At 40.5% G+C, this 18,710-nt stretch overlaps 2 protein-coding genes across 2 annotated transcripts; one reads left to right on the forward strand and one right to left on the reverse strand.

Moving 5' to 3' along the window:
• Positions 1 to 780: 780 nt before the first annotated feature.
• LOC134221883 (uncharacterized) lies at positions 781 to 4,123 on the forward strand. The gene is made up of 3 exons (XM_062701052.1): positions 781 to 2,430; positions 2,483 to 3,084; positions 3,163 to 4,123. The coding sequence occupies exons 1-3, from the start codon at positions 781 to 783 to the stop codon at positions 4,121 to 4,123; spliced, it is 3,213 nt and encodes a 1,070-aa protein (XP_062557036.1).
• Positions 4,124 to 4,606: 483 nt separating this feature from the next.
• LOC134221884 (cytochrome P450 4c21-like) lies at positions 4,607 to 12,123 on the reverse strand. Its single transcript, XM_062701053.1, has 5 exons — positions 11,769 to 12,123; positions 6,161 to 6,416; positions 5,769 to 5,895; positions 5,075 to 5,702; positions 4,607 to 5,011 (listed from the first exon to the last, which is right to left on the reverse strand). Exons 1-5 carry the CDS (start codon positions 12,121 to 12,123, stop codon positions 4,839 to 4,841), a joined length of 1,539 nt encoding a protein of 512 aa, XP_062557037.1. The 3' UTR covers positions 4,607 to 4,838.
• Positions 12,124 to 18,710: the final 6,587 nt, after the last annotated feature.

Consider the following 18,710-nt stretch of genomic DNA (forward strand, 5'->3'; position numbering starts at 1 on the left):
GGCAACATCGTGCGGAATGGAAGGATGTGAAGAGCGGCACCACAAGCTTTTGCACCCAGGCAAGCCACAGTCAGCAGTCCCAGCAAAGCAGCCAACAGCGACGGAAACCGTCAACGTTCACACCGCTCTGAAAGTATCCACGCTCTTTCGTATAGTACCAGTGACGCTGTTCGGCAACGATCGATCTGTCCACACGTTTGCGTTTTTGGACGAAGGGTCTTCGTCTACGTTGGTCGATGTCCGAATTGCTCGTGAGTTGGGATTGAAAGGTGAAGTCCACCCGCTTTACTTGCAGTGGACCAGCGATGTTGAACGCTGTGAGGACAGTTCGCAGCTGATTCGTCTTGAAATCTCTGGGCGTGGAGCTCAGAAACGACACGTTATTGCAGCAGCTCATACCGTGGAAAAACTGTGTCTTCCTCAGCAAAGTTTGCCGTTCGATCAACTAGCTCAACAGTTTCCGCACCTCCGTGGTCTACCCGTTCACGGATATCGCAACGCCACTCCAACTATCCTGATCGGTTTGGACAACACTCACCTGAAGATTCCCCTCAAAGTCCGCGAAGGTAGAGCCGGAGAACCAGCAGCGGCGAAAACCAGACTTGATTGGACGGTGTACGGCCCTATTCCGGATGAAAGTTCCTCGACGCAGTAGTGTCAGTTTCATCTGTACAAGGAAGCTCGAAACCCTGACGATGTGTTGCACGGCCTTGTGAAGGAGTTTTCTCGGTAGAGCACGTTGGAGTCGCTGTAGCTCCTTTGTTGGAAGGATCCGACGAAATGCGTTCCAGAAAGATCCTCGAAGAAACGACTTCACGGCTGCCATCCGGACGATTCCAGGCAGGACTGCTCTGGAAAAACGATCATATCGATTTTCTAGACAGCAAGCCTATGGCAGAGAGTCGGCTGAAATCACTGGAGCGTCGTTTACGGCAGAAACCCGAACTTTTCGAGAACTTGAAGCAGCGGATAGTCGAGTACGTGGAGAAAGGCTACGCGCATAAGATTACGCAAGAAGAGATTCACTGTTCGAATCACAGGAAAGTGTGGTATCTTCCGATTGCGGTAGCCGTACACCCCAAAAAGCCAGGAAAAGTTCGCATAGTTTGGGATGCGGCAGCTACCGTCCAAGGTCAGTCCCTCAACTCCGCCTTGCTTCCGGGACCCGATCTATTATCCTCCCTTCCGTCAGTACTCTCCAAATACCGCCAACGCCAGGTTGCAATCTGTGGCGATATAAAAGAAATGTTCCACCAGTTTCTGATCAGACCCGAAGATCGACAGGCACAACGGTTCCTGTTTCGAAGCGACCCCTGCAAAGACTTCGAGATTTACGTCATGGACGTTGCCACTTTTGGTGTAACTTGTTCGCCCTCCGCTGCACAGTTCATCAAAAACCAAAATGCGAAGGAGTTTGAGTCCGAATTTCCCGAGGCTGCCGCAGCAATCGTCCACAATCACTACGTGGACGACTATTTGGATAGTCGGGACACCGTCGAGGAAGCAGCAGACCTGGCGCTGCAAGTGAAAACAGTCCACGCTAAGGCTGGGTTCCACATTCGGAACTGGATGTCCAACTCCAGAGAGGTGCTTTCACGGGTTGGGGATTCAGCTGAAGAATCTGCGAAGAGCTTCAAGACGCATACAGCTGCAGTTTCGGAACGCGTACTCGGGATGAGCTGGTTTCCCGAATCAGACGAATTTGGATTCCGCGGACTTTTCCGCGAACAACTGATGCCCCTACTTCACGGAGAAATTGTTCCAACGAAACGGCAGCTCCTCCAAGTGGTCATGAGCATTTTTGATCCACTTGGTCTGGTGTCGCTTGTCGTGGTTCACGGAAAAATCCTCGTTCAGAAGACGTGGCGAGTTAAAATCGGGTGGGACGACAAAATCAACGAAGATCTGCTCAAACTATGGCGGCGGTGGATTAAGCTATTAGGACAGCTTGACACAATTCGCATATCACGGTACTACTTCCCAGAATATCTACCGGAAAGCTACAAATCTTTGCAGCTACACATTTTTGTAGATGCGAGTGAAGATGCGTACGTAGCAACCGCCTTCTTCAGGATTGTAGATCAGTCCCAAGTTCGTTGCGCTCTGGTATCATCGAAGACGAAAGTTGCGCCACTGAAATTACTGTCAGTTCCCCGTCTTGAGCTCCAGGCTGCGTTGCTCGGAGCCAGATTAGCGAAGTCTGTAGCGGAAAACCACACACTGCAAATCGAACAACGATTCTTCTGGGGTGATTTCTCCACTGTTCTCTCATGGATACGCTCGGACCACCGGAGATATCGCCAGTTTGTGGCGTACCGCGTATCTGAGATTTTAGACACTTCAAAGGTCGACGAATGGCACTACGTTCCCTCGCATCTGAATGTGGCGGATGACGCCACAAAGTGGAAAGATCAGCAACAGTCATCGCTGGTTCTGTGGAGAAGACTTCCTGTACGATCCTCCAAACCTGTGGCCAAAACAGAACGCGCAATCTATTCCAACTACAGAGGAACTGAAACCCATCCACGTACATCGAGAACTCCGAAGAGAACAAGTGGTGCAGTTCTGCCGCTTTTCCAAGTGGGAGCGTTGTCTGCGTGCCGTTGCCTATGTTCATCGATTCATCGATCAGCTGAAGCGAAAGCGGCGTAAAGAACAATCCGACGTTACATCCATCCTTACTCGTGAAGAGCTTCAGCCGGCAGAAGAGACCATTATCAAGCAGGCCCAGTTCGAAGCTTTTGCAGATGAGGTGATTACGATGCAGAACAACCAGTCGCTACCGGAGGACCAGCGTCAGCGACTCGAAAGTACAAGCAAGCTGTACAAACTGTCTCCTTTCCTGGACAATCGAGGTGTAGTCAGAATGGAGGGACGGATCGACGGTTTTGCGGATGCGCCCTACGACTTCAAGTATCCTTCTGTGCTGCCGAAGAACCATTACGTTACTCGGCTCATCGTCGATTCGTACCACCGGCGGTACAAGCATTCCAACGGAGAGACAGCAGTGAATGAAATGCGGCAAAAATATCACCTGTCGGAGATGAGAGCAGCATTCAGGAAGATCAGCAAAACTTGTACGTGGTGCAAGGTCTACAAAGCGAAACCTGCAGTTCCAAGAATGGTACCGCTACCGGAAGCATGATTCACTCCTCGCATCAGGCCGTTCAGCTTCGTCGAAGTGGATTACTTCGGCCCGCTGTTGGTCGTCCAAGGTCGTCGTGAAGTGAAGCGATGGGTCGCCCTCTTCACCTGTCTGACAATCAGGGCGATCCATCTCGAGGTCGTCACCAGCTTGTCAACGGAGTGCTGCAAGATGGCTTTACGGCGGTTCATAGCACGGAGGGGGGCACCTTCGGAAATCTACAGTGATCGGGGTACTAACTTCGTTGGAGTCAGCGGCGAGTTAAGGGAGCAAGTGAAAGCAATCAACCAAGGTTTGGCATCAACTTTCACCAATACCGTCACCCATTGGCGCTTCAATCCTCCAGCTGCGCCGCATATGGGGGGGTCTTGGGAACGCATGGTTCGGTCGGTAAAGTGTGCATTGGCTTCGCTATCGGTCGAGCGCAAACCTAGCGAGGAAGTGCTGGTCACGCTACTAGTTGAAGCTGAGTCGATGATAAATTCGAGGCCGTTGACATACATGCCGCTCCAGACTTCGGAGCATGCGGCACTTACTCCGAACTGTTTCCTCCTGCTTAGTACTAGCGGGGTGAATCAGCCTTCAACCCAGCTTGTGGACGATAGGCAGGCTCTGCACACCAGCTGGTTCCTGTGTCAACGACTCTTGGACCAATTCTGGACGCGCTGGGTGAAGGAGTATCTACCCACCATCACCAAACGGACCAAGTGGTTCGTAGATACCAAGCCGGTCTCTGCCGGTGATCTGGTGGTCATCGTGGACGATCGAGTCCGTAACGGATGGATAAGGGAACAAGTTCTACGCGTGTTCCCAGGACGAGATGGCAGATGTCGCAGCGCAAACGTGCAGACAGCAACTGGTGTACTTCGACGACCGGTGGCGAAACTAGCCGTCCTAGATGTTGCTGGTAATGCTCGAGAGGACACGGAGCAATACGGGTCGGGGATTGTTCAGGACGGCGCCCTATCGTCTGAATAATTTCTCCCGTGTACCTACTGCCAACTGTGAGGAACGAACAAAAAACAACCGCACCGATGACTTCGTAGCCGATCATTTCAGTCCACCTAATACAGTACAAAACAGATAGCAAACGAGACACACGTAGTACACAAAGTTGAGACCGTCAATACAAGTGATTATTTTATAGATTTTTGATAATTAATGTTTGTTGGACAGGATTCACACATAAAAGGGACTAAAAATGTAAGCTAAACACTCAATTTGTTATCCTACTTATAACTAAATCATGCAAATTATGAACTAAATTGTAAAATTTCCTATTCATGCAAAATTGAACTTACGAACTATGTTTGAACTTAATACTAATTGAAACAATATATTTTGCAGCTAAAAGCAACTCCACAACCCAAAAACGAGTTCGCTCTTTGGATTGTCCGAAACAATCATTACCTGTCGCAACAAGGAGCTTAGCACATTATAATTCCCTAGACGACGTTAACATTGTTTTCTTAAATGACCCATATGATAGTTCAAGCGTCATCTCATTGGTGAATGTCAGTGAGTCGAGAATTTTACAATAGAAAAGTGTTCGATTAAACAAGAATCTATCGTGTGGATTTAAGCCATAGACTAATGTTACCCACCCATTTTACTTTGTGTTACATTAGATATATTGAAATAAATTTTAGGCACAATAACTAGATACAAGAAATTAGAAAAGTCCTACAATCCATCACGGTCCGTACAACTTCCGTGGTTCAACGAAGGTACGATGTGGACCAACTAGGTGGAGCGATAACTTGAATTTAAACTCGATTTCTTCATACTTCAAATCGGTGGTTATGATAAAGTTTCGCAGTACTTCCGCCACAATTATCTTCATGCTCGTCATCGCATACCGTTTTCCTAAAAAAATATTCCAAAATGTGTAATGCCTTCTATACAAAAAAAATAATTCAACATGTTTACCAATACATCCTCGATTACCATCGCTGAACGGAAGAAAGGCAAATGCATGTCGGTTCTCACTATTTTCGGGAAGGAAACGATCAGGATTGAACATTTCTGCATCCTCACCCCAGTACTCTTTCATGTGGTGCAGGACAAAAAGGTTCAAGATGAAGTACGTTCCTTTCGGAATTGCAAACGCGTCCAGTTGGAGGTCCGTCATGGCCTGCCGGGCGAGAGTGGGTATCACCGGAGCGAGACGCTGTGCCTCCTTGATGATCCGCTCCATGTAGACCATGTTCCCGACGACTTCTGGAGTGATCTTGCACTCCGCAGTGGGAAGCAGTTCTTTGATTTCCTGAACAGCTCTCATTTGGATTTCTGGGTGCATTGCCAAATATAGGAGAGCGTGGGCTGCTTGGGTGGCCGAAGTTTCGCTGCCTGCAGCAGCTAACGTGTAGACATGCTCGCAGATCTCCTTGTGCGAGAAAGGCTTACCATCGGGCAGAGACATCATCAAAAGCTTTTCGATGAATATCTGGGGTTTATTCTTTTCGTCGTTCACAAAGTGGTCTGAATTGCCCGAGTTGTCATTCAATTCCTGCTTGTCCTTGGCAGTGGTCAGCTCTTGTTGCTTTTCGGTGATGGTCTGATGAAAATCCGGTTCGACATATTAGACATTTTATTTGCTATATGGAAGCTAGAGGAACATTACCTTATCTATAAGATCGTAGCAAATTTTCCGAGATTGTATCTCGCGCTGATAAAATCGTGTGAAGCGATACACAATGTCTGGGTGTAGATTTCCGTTGAAAAAGCGAAAGCCAACACTTCCGACAACTCTGTTTATGAAATATTGCATTCATTAATACTTGAATAAAAATATAGCAGTTTCAAAACGAAATCGACCACGTTACTAAAATTACAATAAAGTAAAGTAATAATAAGTAAAGTAATAATAAGTAAAGTAATAATAATAATAAACTTTAAAAAGAATTGATTATTTTTAATCGACTTAAAATTTCAAGATCGTTGATTAGAGGTGGAGTAACGTTGTCATTTTGCATTCCCGCGTCCAATGTGTTTCGTTTCATGTTGGGAACCTACGTAACCATGTTTTCCGTGACTTTTTGGATTTCGTCGGGTTTCAGCAGCTTACTACCAACTGACGTCCTAAGTACCATGGTCATTGTACAGGGTGTCGTAAAATCAAGAATGTTGAGTGCTCTTCCTGGGGCGGCCTTCCCCTCAATGTTTTCTATCATTTCGTCCACGCAGTCGTTAAAAATCGAAATGAAACTGCCGACGATGCGAGTGTTGAATGCCGGGTTCAGAAGTTTCCGATGTACCTTCCAGGTGTCATCTGAGAGGTGAAAAACGAATTTCAGAACATTTATTGACGAAGAGCTTAGGGTTAATAAAATTACGCCATAATTTATTATCAAAACAAGCAAATTTTTGGACGATTCTGATTCTGTTTCTGAATACGAATCTATTTCCTGTTCCTATTTCTGATTCCGATTCTTATTCGGAATTAATTTAAGATTCCGTTCTTGTATCTGACTCTGATTTCGATTCTGGTTATTTTTTCGATCCCGAATCTGGTTTTAGTGATGGATTTTAAATCCTATTCCAATTATCTTTCTGATTACGAGTCAAATTTTGATTCTTAATACCATCCGATCTCGATGTTGATTCCAATTTTTTTTTTCTAATTCTGATTCCGATTCTTATGCTAATTCAAATCTAGTTTCCGATTCTGTTCTTCACTCTGATTTGAATTCTGATATTTTAATTCAGATTCCGATATTGATTCGGCTATTGGTTCTGATTCTGATTATTATAAGATTTCGGAATCCAATTACGGTTCCAATTCTTGATTTTTAATCTTAATCTGATCCTGATTTGGAATTTGATTCCAATTCTGATTCCGTTTCTAAATCTGATTCCTATTCTGATTCCAATTCAAATTCAGATTCTTATTTCAATTCTAATTTAGTTTACATTCTGATATGTAGAACTGAGTTTTGTCCTGATTCTGATTCCGAATTCAATTACGATTCTGATCCCATTCCGAGTCCGATTTCGTTTCCGATTCAGATTCCGATTCCGAATCCAAATCTGATTCTGATAGTTATTTTGATTTGGATTCTGATTTGATTTTGGTTCTGAATCTGATTCTTATTCCGGCGTTGCATCTGATTCTGTGATTCTGATTCTGATTCTGATTCTAATTCTGATTTTGATTCTGATTCTCTGATTCTGATTCTGATTCTGATTCTGATTCTGATTCTGATTCTGATTTTAATTCTGATTCTGATTCTGATTCTGTTTCTGATTCTGATATTGATTTCGATTCTGATTTCGATTCTGATTCTGATTCTTTTTTTTAATTCGATTTATTTTTTTAAGCTCTTTCGCCCGTTAGGCATCACTGAGCTGACCGACCATACTGACTACTACCCTAATTTATAGTAGCACAGCGTCTATTTTTTACTAACACTATCGTAATCTAATTGTTGTTCTTGCATATTGATACATCTCTTCTTTACCGACACATCTGAAGAGAACATGATGTCTCAGCTACTGGTTGATGACTGGACGAAGGGTTGTTGAGGGGGCTGGGAATCGAACCCATGACCATCCGCTTATAAGGCGAACGTGTAACCGATTCTGATTCTGTGAATCCGATTTTGATTCTGTGCATCTGATTTTGATTCTGATTCTAATTCAGATTCTGTGATTCTGATTCTCATTATAATATTGATTCTGATTCTGAATCTGATTCTGATTCTGTGATTCTGATTTTGTAATTCTGATTCTGTGATTTTGATTCTGTGATTCAGATTCTCATTCTGATTCTAATTCTGATTCTGATTCTCTGATTTTCTGATTTTGATTTTCTGATACCGATTCCGATTCTGATTCAAATTTCGATTCAAAATTCGATTCTGATTCTGATGCTGATTCTAATTCTAATTCTGATTCTGATTCTGGTTCTGGTTCTGTCATTCTGCTTCTGATTTTGAATCTGATTCAGATTCTGGTTCAGATTCAGATTCAGATTCTTATTCTGATACTGACTCTGATCCTGATTCTGGTTTTGATTCTTATTCTGATTCTGATTCTGATTTTCGGATTTACTGATTCTGATTTTGATTCTGATTCTGATTTTCTGTTTCTGATTTTCTGATTCCGATTGTCTGATTCTGATTTTCTAATTCTGATTTTCTGGTTCTTATTTTCTGATTTCGATTTCTTACCCGTAATGCTGGGTAGACACCTTCACGTGGTGTGTTACGGGATAAGATCTACCACGGTTACATTGCCAGCTACAGGCAAATCCTGACCCAACGATTACCTTCCTCATTATCCAACTCCGTGGTACTTATGAGGGTGTCGCTAAGTCGGTGGCCTCTCGTTAAGTAAGTACTACATCAACACTTCCTTCCTCTCCCTAGTTACGGTGAAGATGGGCGTGGCCAGGAGTAGTAATCCTCATGCTTTTGTTATTTTTGTTTAAAACTGGAATCAAGGACCACTCCCCTTCTTGATTTCTGATAGCATTCTAGATAAGGATCTCAACAGTAAAACATGAGTATCACTAGTGTCCAATCTACGAATTACACCGTAACAATGCTAATGCTAATGCTAATGCTATGCTAATGCTTATTTTCTGATTTCGATTTCGATTCGGATTCCGATTCCGACTCCGATTCCGATTCTGATTTTAATTCCGATTCCGATTCCGATTACTATTTCGATTCCGATTCCGACTCTGATTCTGCGTCTGATTCTGATTCTGGTTCTGTGATTATGCTTCTGATTTTGATTCTGATTCAGATTCTAATTCTGATTCAGATTCTGATTTTGATTCTGATTTTGATTCTGATTTTGATTCTGATTTTGATTCTGATTTTGATTCTGATTTTGATTCTGATTTTGATTCTGATTTTGATTCTGATTTTGATTCTGATTCTGATTTTGATTCAGATTCAGATTCTGATTTTGATTCTGATTCTGATTTTTATTTTGATTCTGATTCTGATTCTGATTTTCGGATTTTCTGATTCTGATTTTGATTTTAATTATGATTATGATTATGATTCTGATTCTGATTCAGTTTCAGATTCAGATTCTGATTTTGATTACTATTTCGATTCCGATTTCGATACCGTTTCTGATTCTGCTTCTGATTCTAATTCTGATCCTGATTGTGATTTTGATTCTGATTCTGATTCTGAATCTGATTCTGATTCAGATTTTGATTTTGTTTTTGATTATTATTCTGATTCAGATTTTGATTCTGATTCAAATTCAGATTATGATTCTGAATCTGATTCTGATTCTTATTTTGATTCTAATTTTGATTTTCTGATTCTGATTTTCTGATTCTGATTTTCTCATTCTGATTTTCTGGTTCATATTTTCTGATTCCGATTCCGATTTCGATTGCGATTCCAATTCCAATTCCGATTCCGATTTCGATTTCGATTTCGATTCCGATTTCGATTTCGATTCCTATTCCGATCCTGATTCTGATTCTGCGTCTGATTCTTTTTCTGATTTTAATTTTGATTCAGATTTTGATTCAGATTCAGATTCTGATTTTGTTTCTTATTTTTATTCTTATTCTGATTCTGATTATTTTTCTTATTCGGATTCGTTTTCTGATTCTGATTTTCTGATTCTCTGGTTTTCTGATTCTGATTCTAATGTTGATATTGATTTTGTGGTTCTGATTTTCTGATTCTGATTTTCTGATTCTGATTTTGTGGTTCTGATTTTCTGATTCCGATTTCGATTCTTATTCCGATTCCGACTCCGATTTCGATTCGATTCCAATTCCGATTCCGTTTTCGATTTTGATTCCGAATTCGATTCCGATTTGGATTCCGCTTCCGATTTCGATTTCGATTCCGATTCCGATTTCGATTACGATTCCGATTCTGTTTCTGATTCTGCGTCTGATTCTTTTTCTGATTTTAGTTTTAATTCCGATTCTGATTATGATTCTTATTCTGATTTTGTTTCTTATTTTTATTCTGATTATTTTTCTAATTCTGATTTGTTTTCTGATTCTGATTTTCTGTTTCTCTGATTTTCTGGTTTTCTGATTCTGATTCTTATTTTGATTCTGATTCTGATTTTTTTATTCTGAATTTCTGATTCTGATTTTCTGATTCTGATTCCAATTGTCTGATTCTGATCTTACGATTCTAATTTTCTGGTCCTGATTTTTTTATTTTTGTTCCAATTCCGATTTCGATTCGGATTCCGATTTCTATTCCGATTCCGATTTCGATTCCGATTCTGATTCTGCGTCTGATTCTAATTCTGATCCTGATTCTGATTCTGATTCAGATTTTGATTCAGATTCAGATTCTGATTTTGTTTTTGATTATGATTCTGATTCTGATTTTGATTCAGATTCAGATTCAGATTCGGATTTTGATTCTGATCCTGATTCTTATTTTGATTCTGATTCTGATTTTTTTTATTCTGATTCTCTGATTCTGATTTTCTGATTCCGATTCCGATTTCGATTCGATTCCAATTCCGATTCCAATTCCGATTCCGATTTCGATTTCGATTTCGATTCCGATTTCGATTCCGATTTCGATTCCGATTTCGATTCCAATTTCGATTCCGATTCCGATTATGATTCCGATTCCGACTCTGATTCTGCGTCTGATTCTTTTAATGATTTCAGTTTTGATTCCGATTCTGATTATGATTCTTATTCTGATTCTGATTCAGATTCAGATTTTGATTCAGATTCTTATTTTGATTCTGATTCTGATTTTCTGATTCTGATTTCCTGATTCGGATTTTGTGATATTGATTTTGTGATTCTGATTTTCTGATTTTCTGATTCCGATTGTCTGATTTTAATTTTGATTTTCTTGTTCTGATATTCTGATTTCGATTCCGATTCCGATTCAAATTTCGATTCGAATTCGGATTCCGATTCCATTTCCAATTCCGGTTCCAATTCCGATTCCAATTCCGATTCCGATTCCTATTCCGATTCCGATTACGATTCCGATTCCGATTCCGACTCTAATTCTGCGTCTGATTCTTTTTCTGATTTCAGTTTTAATTCCAATTCTGATTATGATTCTTATTCTGATTCTGATCCTTGATTCTGATCTCTGTTTCTTATTTTTATTCTTATTCTGATTCTGATTCTGATTTTCTGATTCTGATTTTGATTCTGATTTTGATTTTCTAATTTTCTGAATCTGATTTTTTTCTGATTCTGATTGTGTGATTCTAATTTTCTGATTCTGATTTTCGAATTCTGATTGTTTAATTCTAATTTCCTGGTTCTGAGTTTTTGATTCTGATTCCAATTCCGATTTCGATTCGGATTCCGATTTTGATTCCTATTCCGATTTCGATTCCGATTCCGGTTCCTATTCCGATTCCGATTCCGATTCCGATTCCACCGATTTTGATTCCGATTGCGATTCAGATTCTGATTTCGATTTTTATTCTGCGTTTGATTCAATTGCTGCGTCTGATTTTAATTTAATTCCGATTTTAATTCCGATTCTGATTCTGATTCTGAATCCGATTCTGATTCCGATTCAGATTCCTATTTCGATGCCGATTCCGATTCTTATTCTGATTCTGTTTCTGATTTCGATTCTTACTCTGATTCCGTTTCCGTACTTTTACGCACAAAAAAAAAATACACTCTACAACCTACACTTTGCCGACAGCAGTCCTGAATTCACGCCCATAAACTTGTACGGGTACGGCTTCTCCAAGCAGCTCGAATCGGTTATCACCTTATGGATCAAATCGGGATGCATCGGACACAGCACGGGAATCAGCCCCATTTGCAACTTGAACAATCGAAAGCTCTTATGATTGGAATAGATCCGATTCAACATCGCGAAAGTCTGGTACGAATTGTTCCACAGAAACTGAAGCCCATGGCCGAGAAACGGCACCATCGGTTCGATGGTTGGAATTTTGTCCGCGAATCGGTATTTCATTTTGACATAGATGTAGAAAGTGGCTAAACACATACCGATCGAAACGAAAGCAAGGACGATCATTTTTGGACAGCGGAAAAGGATACCGACACGAATGCTTTTCAAAGGTTTGGAATAGTTACTGGTTATCGTCGAGGATTGATTTACAATTGAAGTTCGTTCTCGCCAACTGCATTGGCTGCATCAGATCACATCACGATGAACATAACACGAAAAGGAAATTACTGAAAATTACCTTCTCAGGGCTAGATTTCTCAATGCGTGGGCACGGATGATCTTCTAAGATCAAAATAATTAATCTCTTAATGAGATATTCGTATCTGTTGATTAATGGATTAGAAACGCCATCTTCAGATTAAGCAATTTATACGTTGTTGTGATCGCTTTTGTGAGGAAATTTTTTTGTCAATTTTATATTTGTTCATATATGTAGCATTTTAGGTGAGTGCTAAACCTGTTTTGATATTGTGTTTAGCATACTAGGCCTCCAATCAATTTATTGAAGAAGAATATCTTTTAATCAATTTTTAGTTGTCCCATTTTTAATGAAAATGTGTCGGATTAGAGTATTTGACCCAATTTTGAGGAGATCATGCTTAGCGTGTATAAACCAGAACCAGTGGTATAAAATTAAATTTTCTGCAGTTGCCTATTCGTTGGCGCGTGGCGTGGAACAGCTTAACCAATCGACGGCGATTTTACCTTTTAGTACACACATGTAGAGGAAGTGTCAACTTATGTACTGGTTTTATCGAGAAGGTTATTTAATGTATTTTTGGAAACATAGTCACTTTATGCTTTAATATACAAGTGTACATTAAAATTGCTTATCAAATTGGTCGAAGAAAACCAAATGCAAATAGTAAAACAATTTTCCAGAGCTGTCGATTCTTACATGTAAGAGATTGAAAAACATATTTATTTAATGAAAACGAGAATAGTGTGTTATACTGATGATAAAAACAAATTTGCTTTTTCCAGTTCACTCCTTCGGTGTATCATAACGATATAGATTATGGCTTTGGCCACCAGTAATATGAAGCTGATTTTATGTGTGTCTTCATTAAGCATTAAACTTGCAGTTTGTAATAAAAAAATCTGTTGACATTAGTAACGATTCGCTTTATATTGGATTCCATCGCTCATGTGGCAGGTACAGTCTTCAAAGTAATTTTGCCAAATTGTTTAAGTGCAACTATAATTTTAACAATAAAAAATAGATACCCACTCCAAGGCAATAATCCCCTGGCGAGTAGAACGACCTTCGTTTTAGGTTCTGTCTGCTAGAGCGCGCTCGTATCACTCACCTTGATCCGAGATAGAACTGGTACTAGAACATTTGAGCGGGCCCCTGCAGCACACTTACTGCAGAACTTTGACTTAATCGAAGTGCAGATCGGTGAAGGTGAAAATTTCGAAACCGAACTGGAAAAACCACCCGTGGTTGCACAATTCTGCGCACCTACGATATAGGCTCTGGAATGGTAACGAGCTCTGTAATCAAATTTATTGATGGTCATATTTTTGCCTGATGCAGAGCTGATCGATCCATTCAAAGTTGTTCTATCACTATACGCTGCATGCTGGTTGGTGCATTTACTGGATAACCCAAGGGTTGAACATTCATCAGTGGGAAATGCTGACTGACGAAGTGATGGTGAGCATATGGACTGCAACCGTTTGGCACTCAACTCACTCATAAAGCATGTAGCGCTTGTAGCATGCAATGATAATTAACAATTATGGATGTTCTGCGTTCGACAAGAGAGACAGGTTAGGTTGGTTGCGTTATATTACAAGTGTCATTCGTCAAATTGCAAATAAATGGTTTCGTTTTTATGTTGTTCAAGTTTAAATCAGCCTTAAGCTTTTATCTGTAGGCATGCAAATTCGATGGCGAAATAAATAGGACGCAAGCAGCAATCAAATACGCAATAAAATCGTTAAATACTGCCATAAGCATTGGTAGGGTAATGTTAGCATTGGATGAAATGTTGGCTCATCAGCCAAATAAATTAGTAATGCTGAATAAACTATTTTCGTAAATTAGATGAGCGAACAATAATCTTATTTTGCAAGTCAACATATTTGTTTTACAATTTCCATTAGTAAAGCGACAAGATTAACCAAAACTTTTTTACGATTTTGATTCATAGCAGCACGTTATTTTTGGAGAAAATCAAAAATCAAAACATCCTAAACCCGACGAAAATAACTAATATTGAACCTGCGACATGCATGGATTAAGTATATACAAAATTCTAGTGAAAAAATCGATTGATTCGCATTCAGAAGATTGTCATCCATTGCTAGATTCAAGCGTATGATTGCCATCCGCTTTTCGTATTATTATCAATGAGTGTAGGTCGTTTGTAGGTGTTTTAATTCAGTGTAGAGAAGAATGAACTCAGACACACTTTCTGAACTAAAAACATCAATGTATGCAGCGTAGAAAATAAACATCTAATCATTGTAGTAATTATGTAATAATATCAGATAGTAGGCAGAGTTCTACCTGTTCATGCAAAATAATAACCAAGTAATTGCTTATAATAAGATTTATAATTGGTAAACAATTCTTTTTAATGCATTTTGCATCATTCCCAACTTACTAATTTTTTTTATGTTTTGGGAACACAATCTCGGGAGCATAGCTCCGTGAAAGTAGGAGATCTGACTTTCTGCTTTCGTTTGCATCCTGCCCTTGTTCAACGTAGAGGAAAACAGACCAAAATACACATCTTAGGATTTTTCAATGTTTTCACCAATAAAAATAAGAACACGGAAAAATATTTTAAACTCTTTTTAGTGGAATGTATTCAGCCGTCTAAGACGAGTTTAGTACTTTCCATTTAATTCCGCTACTTTTTGTTATCTTCCCAGATACGAATTTCGACCGCAACTGTGTGGTCGTCTTCAGTATCTCGTACTTGACTCGACAAGTTGCAACGAAAAATAAGCGCCAGATAGTCGCCTAAGGAAAACATACCACCAGAAAAAAGCTACTTTGATATTTTCAAAAGTTTGGCTGCCACGTGGTGGATTCTGTACTATCTGTATTATTCTAGTGGGCCCTCCTTAGCCGTGCGGTAAGACGCGCGGCTACAAAACAAAACCATGCTAAGGGTGGCTGGGTTCGATTCCCGGTGCCGGTCTAGGCAATTTTCGGATTGGAAATTGTCTCGACTTCCTTGGGCATAAAAGTATCATCGTGTTAGCCTCATGATATACGAATGCAAAAATGGTAACCTGGCTTAGAAACCTCGCAGTTAATAACTGTGGAAGTGCTTAATGAACACTAAGCTGCGAGGAGGCTCTGTCCCAGTGTGGGGATGTAATGCCAATAAGAAGAAGAAGTACTATTCTAGTACTATCAAGAATTCGTTTGAGCCTGTGGATTGAAAGCTGTACACTTCCAGTTGGACTGGATTTCAAAACGGCACCGCTACAACGTTCTCCGAAGGTTCCAACTGTTGATTCAAAAGTATAACATTGCTAATGTCGTTCCTGTTCGCGTGACTATCATCTAGTTGACTTTGATCTGGCAGTTATTGTTATAAAAATATATTAAGCTCTTTTAGTGGAATGTATTCAACCGTCTAAGACGAATTAAGTACTGTCCATTTAATTCCACCAGTTAATTTTCGTTATCTTTGCAGATACGTATTTCGAGTCGAGTCAAGTACGAGACACTGAAGACGACCACACAGTTGTGGTCGAAATATGTATCTGCAAAGATAACGAAAATTAACTGGTGGAATTAAATGGACAGTACTTAATTCGTCTTAGACGGTTGAGTTATTGTTATGTTACCGTCAATGTAATTTCGTTTGTTATGAAACTCATATGTGAATATGTACGTTATGTGGAAGATATTGATTTGGAAAATGTATTGTAGGTAACCACTTTCCCTTCGATGGGACTCGAACCCATGACAAGAGTAGACTTTTTGGAATAAATACCTATCCCAACAAGCAGTCAACGTGGAGGTATGGCTAGAGTGAGCGCAACCCAGTGCTATTTTTGTTGGTGTTCTAGGTTCGAATCCCATTGCGGTCTTAATTTCTTTTATAAACGCACACTGAAAATTTTCGCAAAAAATGAGTGAGGCGTAAGAATGATGAACCGAAAAAAGAATTTTATCAAGCGGATTTTAGTTCATTTTTCAAGCCTGCTATAGAAATAAAAGAGCGAGTGAAAGATGTTTCTCACCACAGACTGCCAAAAAAATTCTCCTTCGGCCCGAAAATCGCTTTTTGTCTTTTTTGTCTCAACGAAACGAAAAAAAACTCTGTAAATAATACATCAGAACACAAATATTTATAGTTGTTTTAGCTTACGAAATTTCTGCGAAACTACTTTATTGACAATATGACGATATCAACAAAAGAGGAGAAAGTGATTACAACAGGATCGAATTAGCTTCATGGCGAATGAGAATCATCCACCGTATCTCATAGGTCATAAGAACGAAAAAGGTAATTATTGTTATGATGCAGGATTTAAAAAAAAAACAATGCAGTTCGTTTGAATAAAGCATTGAATCAGTGTTGAAACAACAAATTTGAAGATTGAAACAATAATGCCCTCGTTGATTGATGCAACAAACGAAACAGTTGGGTCAATTGTGCAAGATTCTTTGCGTGTATAGAAAACATTTCAAAATTTTAACGTGGATTTTTTCGAAATTTCCGCTGAACCTTTTCAGAATTTGAACATTCAATTTTCAAATTTTTTCTTTTAATTTTTACGGAACATTCTGTAATAGGGAAATACCGTGATACCAACGAACAATCAAAAGACGAGGTGTTCTCTTCTGTGGTACAAATTCAACTGATTTAATTTCCATAATTTTAATCTCTTTTGGTGCTCAATACAGATTTATCGCGGTATACACATGTATCCGAACAAAATCAATTAGGGTGGTTCTTTCAGAACCCACTATTTCTTACACCATTACAACGGACACAACAGCTTTTATCCCGTCCCGGCGATAATCAATCAGAGCCATCACCGGTATTGTTTACGTCGTCTCGGCTATCTTCATCGTCGCTGGATTCAAGAGCTGCATTTACAGCCCACGGTTTCATCCTCTCTGCCGCAAAAATTGTCGATGTACGTTTCTGGCTATGTCTTATCCCTGGAACATCGGCAATGAGATAACGATCGTTGCCGACTGCCTTCTGAATGATGAAGGGGCCTTTGTAGCGCGGCTCCAGTTTCTTGCTCTGACCAGTAGCTTGTACGTCGTTTTCCACCAACACTAGATCACCTTCACGATATTGTCTTGCCAGCCGCTTATCGAAGTGCACTTTCTGTCGTTGTTGCTCTTGCTGGATCCTTGCACTCACGGCTTGGCGCAAAACATCGGGCCGTCCCGGTGTTGTTTCCGACGAAAAGATCATCAGTAGCTGATTTTGCATGATGTCGCGTGGATTGAAACTGAACAGTAACGAATGTGGGGAAACCTTCGTCGAGTCGTTCACCATAGTATTCAACCCCAACTGAATCATTCGTAGTTGTTTATCCCAGCTTCTGTCATTACTTTTACCATACACCTCACTGAATGCAGCACGTTCCGATTTTCACGCTCCACCTGTCCGTTAGCACGAGGAGAACCAACTGCCACCTTCACGTGTGCAATGCCCATATTCAAGCAAAATTGCTCAAACTCTTTCGATGTGTACGCGGTTCCACGATCGGTAATTATTCGCCTAGGTTTGCCAAAAGTTGCGAACACATCACCCAACATTTGCACTACTGATTTAGTCTTTGTATTACGCACCGCTCTCAGTATCACATACTTCGTAAATCCATCCACTAACACTATTATATGTTCGTTTTGCAGAGAGGATCGAACAAATGGACCGAGATGGTCCAAATGGACAGTGTCGAATGGGACAGGCACTTTCTCTATGGGATGTAATAATCCTTCTTTCGTCCCACTCTTCGACTTCACGTATGCACAGTAGACACAAGAATCAACGTATCGTTTCAAATAGTTCTTCATTCTGCGAAACCAGAACTTTCTGCGAATCGCCTCGAACACTTTGTCCACACCTTTATGGCCTAATTCATCGTGATAGCTACGTGCGATTCTCCAGCGGGCACGTGACGGTACCACCCACTTTAGACCATCACTACATCGTCGCATTACACCTTCACCTTGCAGCGCATACTCCTTGTGTATTTGTCTTCCGCGGTTATCAACCGGGGATACCGACAAAACCGTCATTAGTTCATATAAGTGTTCATCTTCACGTTGTAATAACTTTAACCACTCATCGTCTCCAATACTAATCTGCATCACACTAGCCATCGCAGGCTCGGGTTCTTCTCGCAGAAACTCTTCGACTGGATTCCGGCTCAAACAGTCAGCATGCTTCATTTTCTCTCCTTTTCGATGGACCAGCTCATAGTCATACTCCAACAACTTTAGCATCCACCTTCCGACCACTGACTGGTAATATATGCTTCTTCGCGATAGTTTTCTTGACAGCCTCACAATCAGTCACAATTATCACATGGCGGCCCAACACATACTTTCGAAAACGTTCGGCCGACTCTACTATGGCCAACGCTTCCAACTCGTAGCTATACTTCTGTTGCTCCGTTGGTGATGTTTTACGACTGAAGTAACTAATTGGGTG

Source organism: Armigeres subalbatus, chromosome 3 (assembly GCF_024139115.2).
Source record: "Armigeres subalbatus isolate Guangzhou_Male chromosome 3, GZ_Asu_2, whole genome shotgun sequence".
Lineage (NCBI taxonomy): Eukaryota > Metazoa > Arthropoda > Insecta > Diptera > Culicidae > Armigeres > Armigeres subalbatus.

Bases quoted from the DNA above. Each gene is read 5' to 3' on its own strand.
- LOC134221884 (XM_062701053.1), bottom strand. From the start codon at position 12,123: ATGATCGTCCTTGCTTTCGTTTCGATCGGTATGTGTTTAGCCACTTTC. The intron at 5,896-6,160 runs GTAGGTTCCCAA...TTTCATAAACAG, and splicing joins GTCACGGAAAACATGGTTAC to AGTTGTCGGAAGTGTTGGCT. The intron at 5,012-5,074 runs GTAAACATGTTG...ATATTTTTTTAG, and splicing joins TGGTAATCGAGGATGTATTG to GAAAACGGTATGCGATGACG.
- LOC134221883 (XM_062701052.1), top strand. From the start codon at position 781: ATGCGTTCCAGAAAGATCCTCGAAGAAACGACTTCACGGCTGCCATCC. The intron at 2,431-2,482 runs GTTCTGTGGAGA...TGGCCAAAACAG, and splicing joins ATCAGCAACAGTCATCGCTG to AACGCGCAATCTATTCCAAC. The intron at 3,085-3,162 runs GTGCAAGGTCTA...TCCTCGCATCAG, and splicing joins ATCAGCAAAACTTGTACGTG to GCCGTTCAGCTTCGTCGAAG.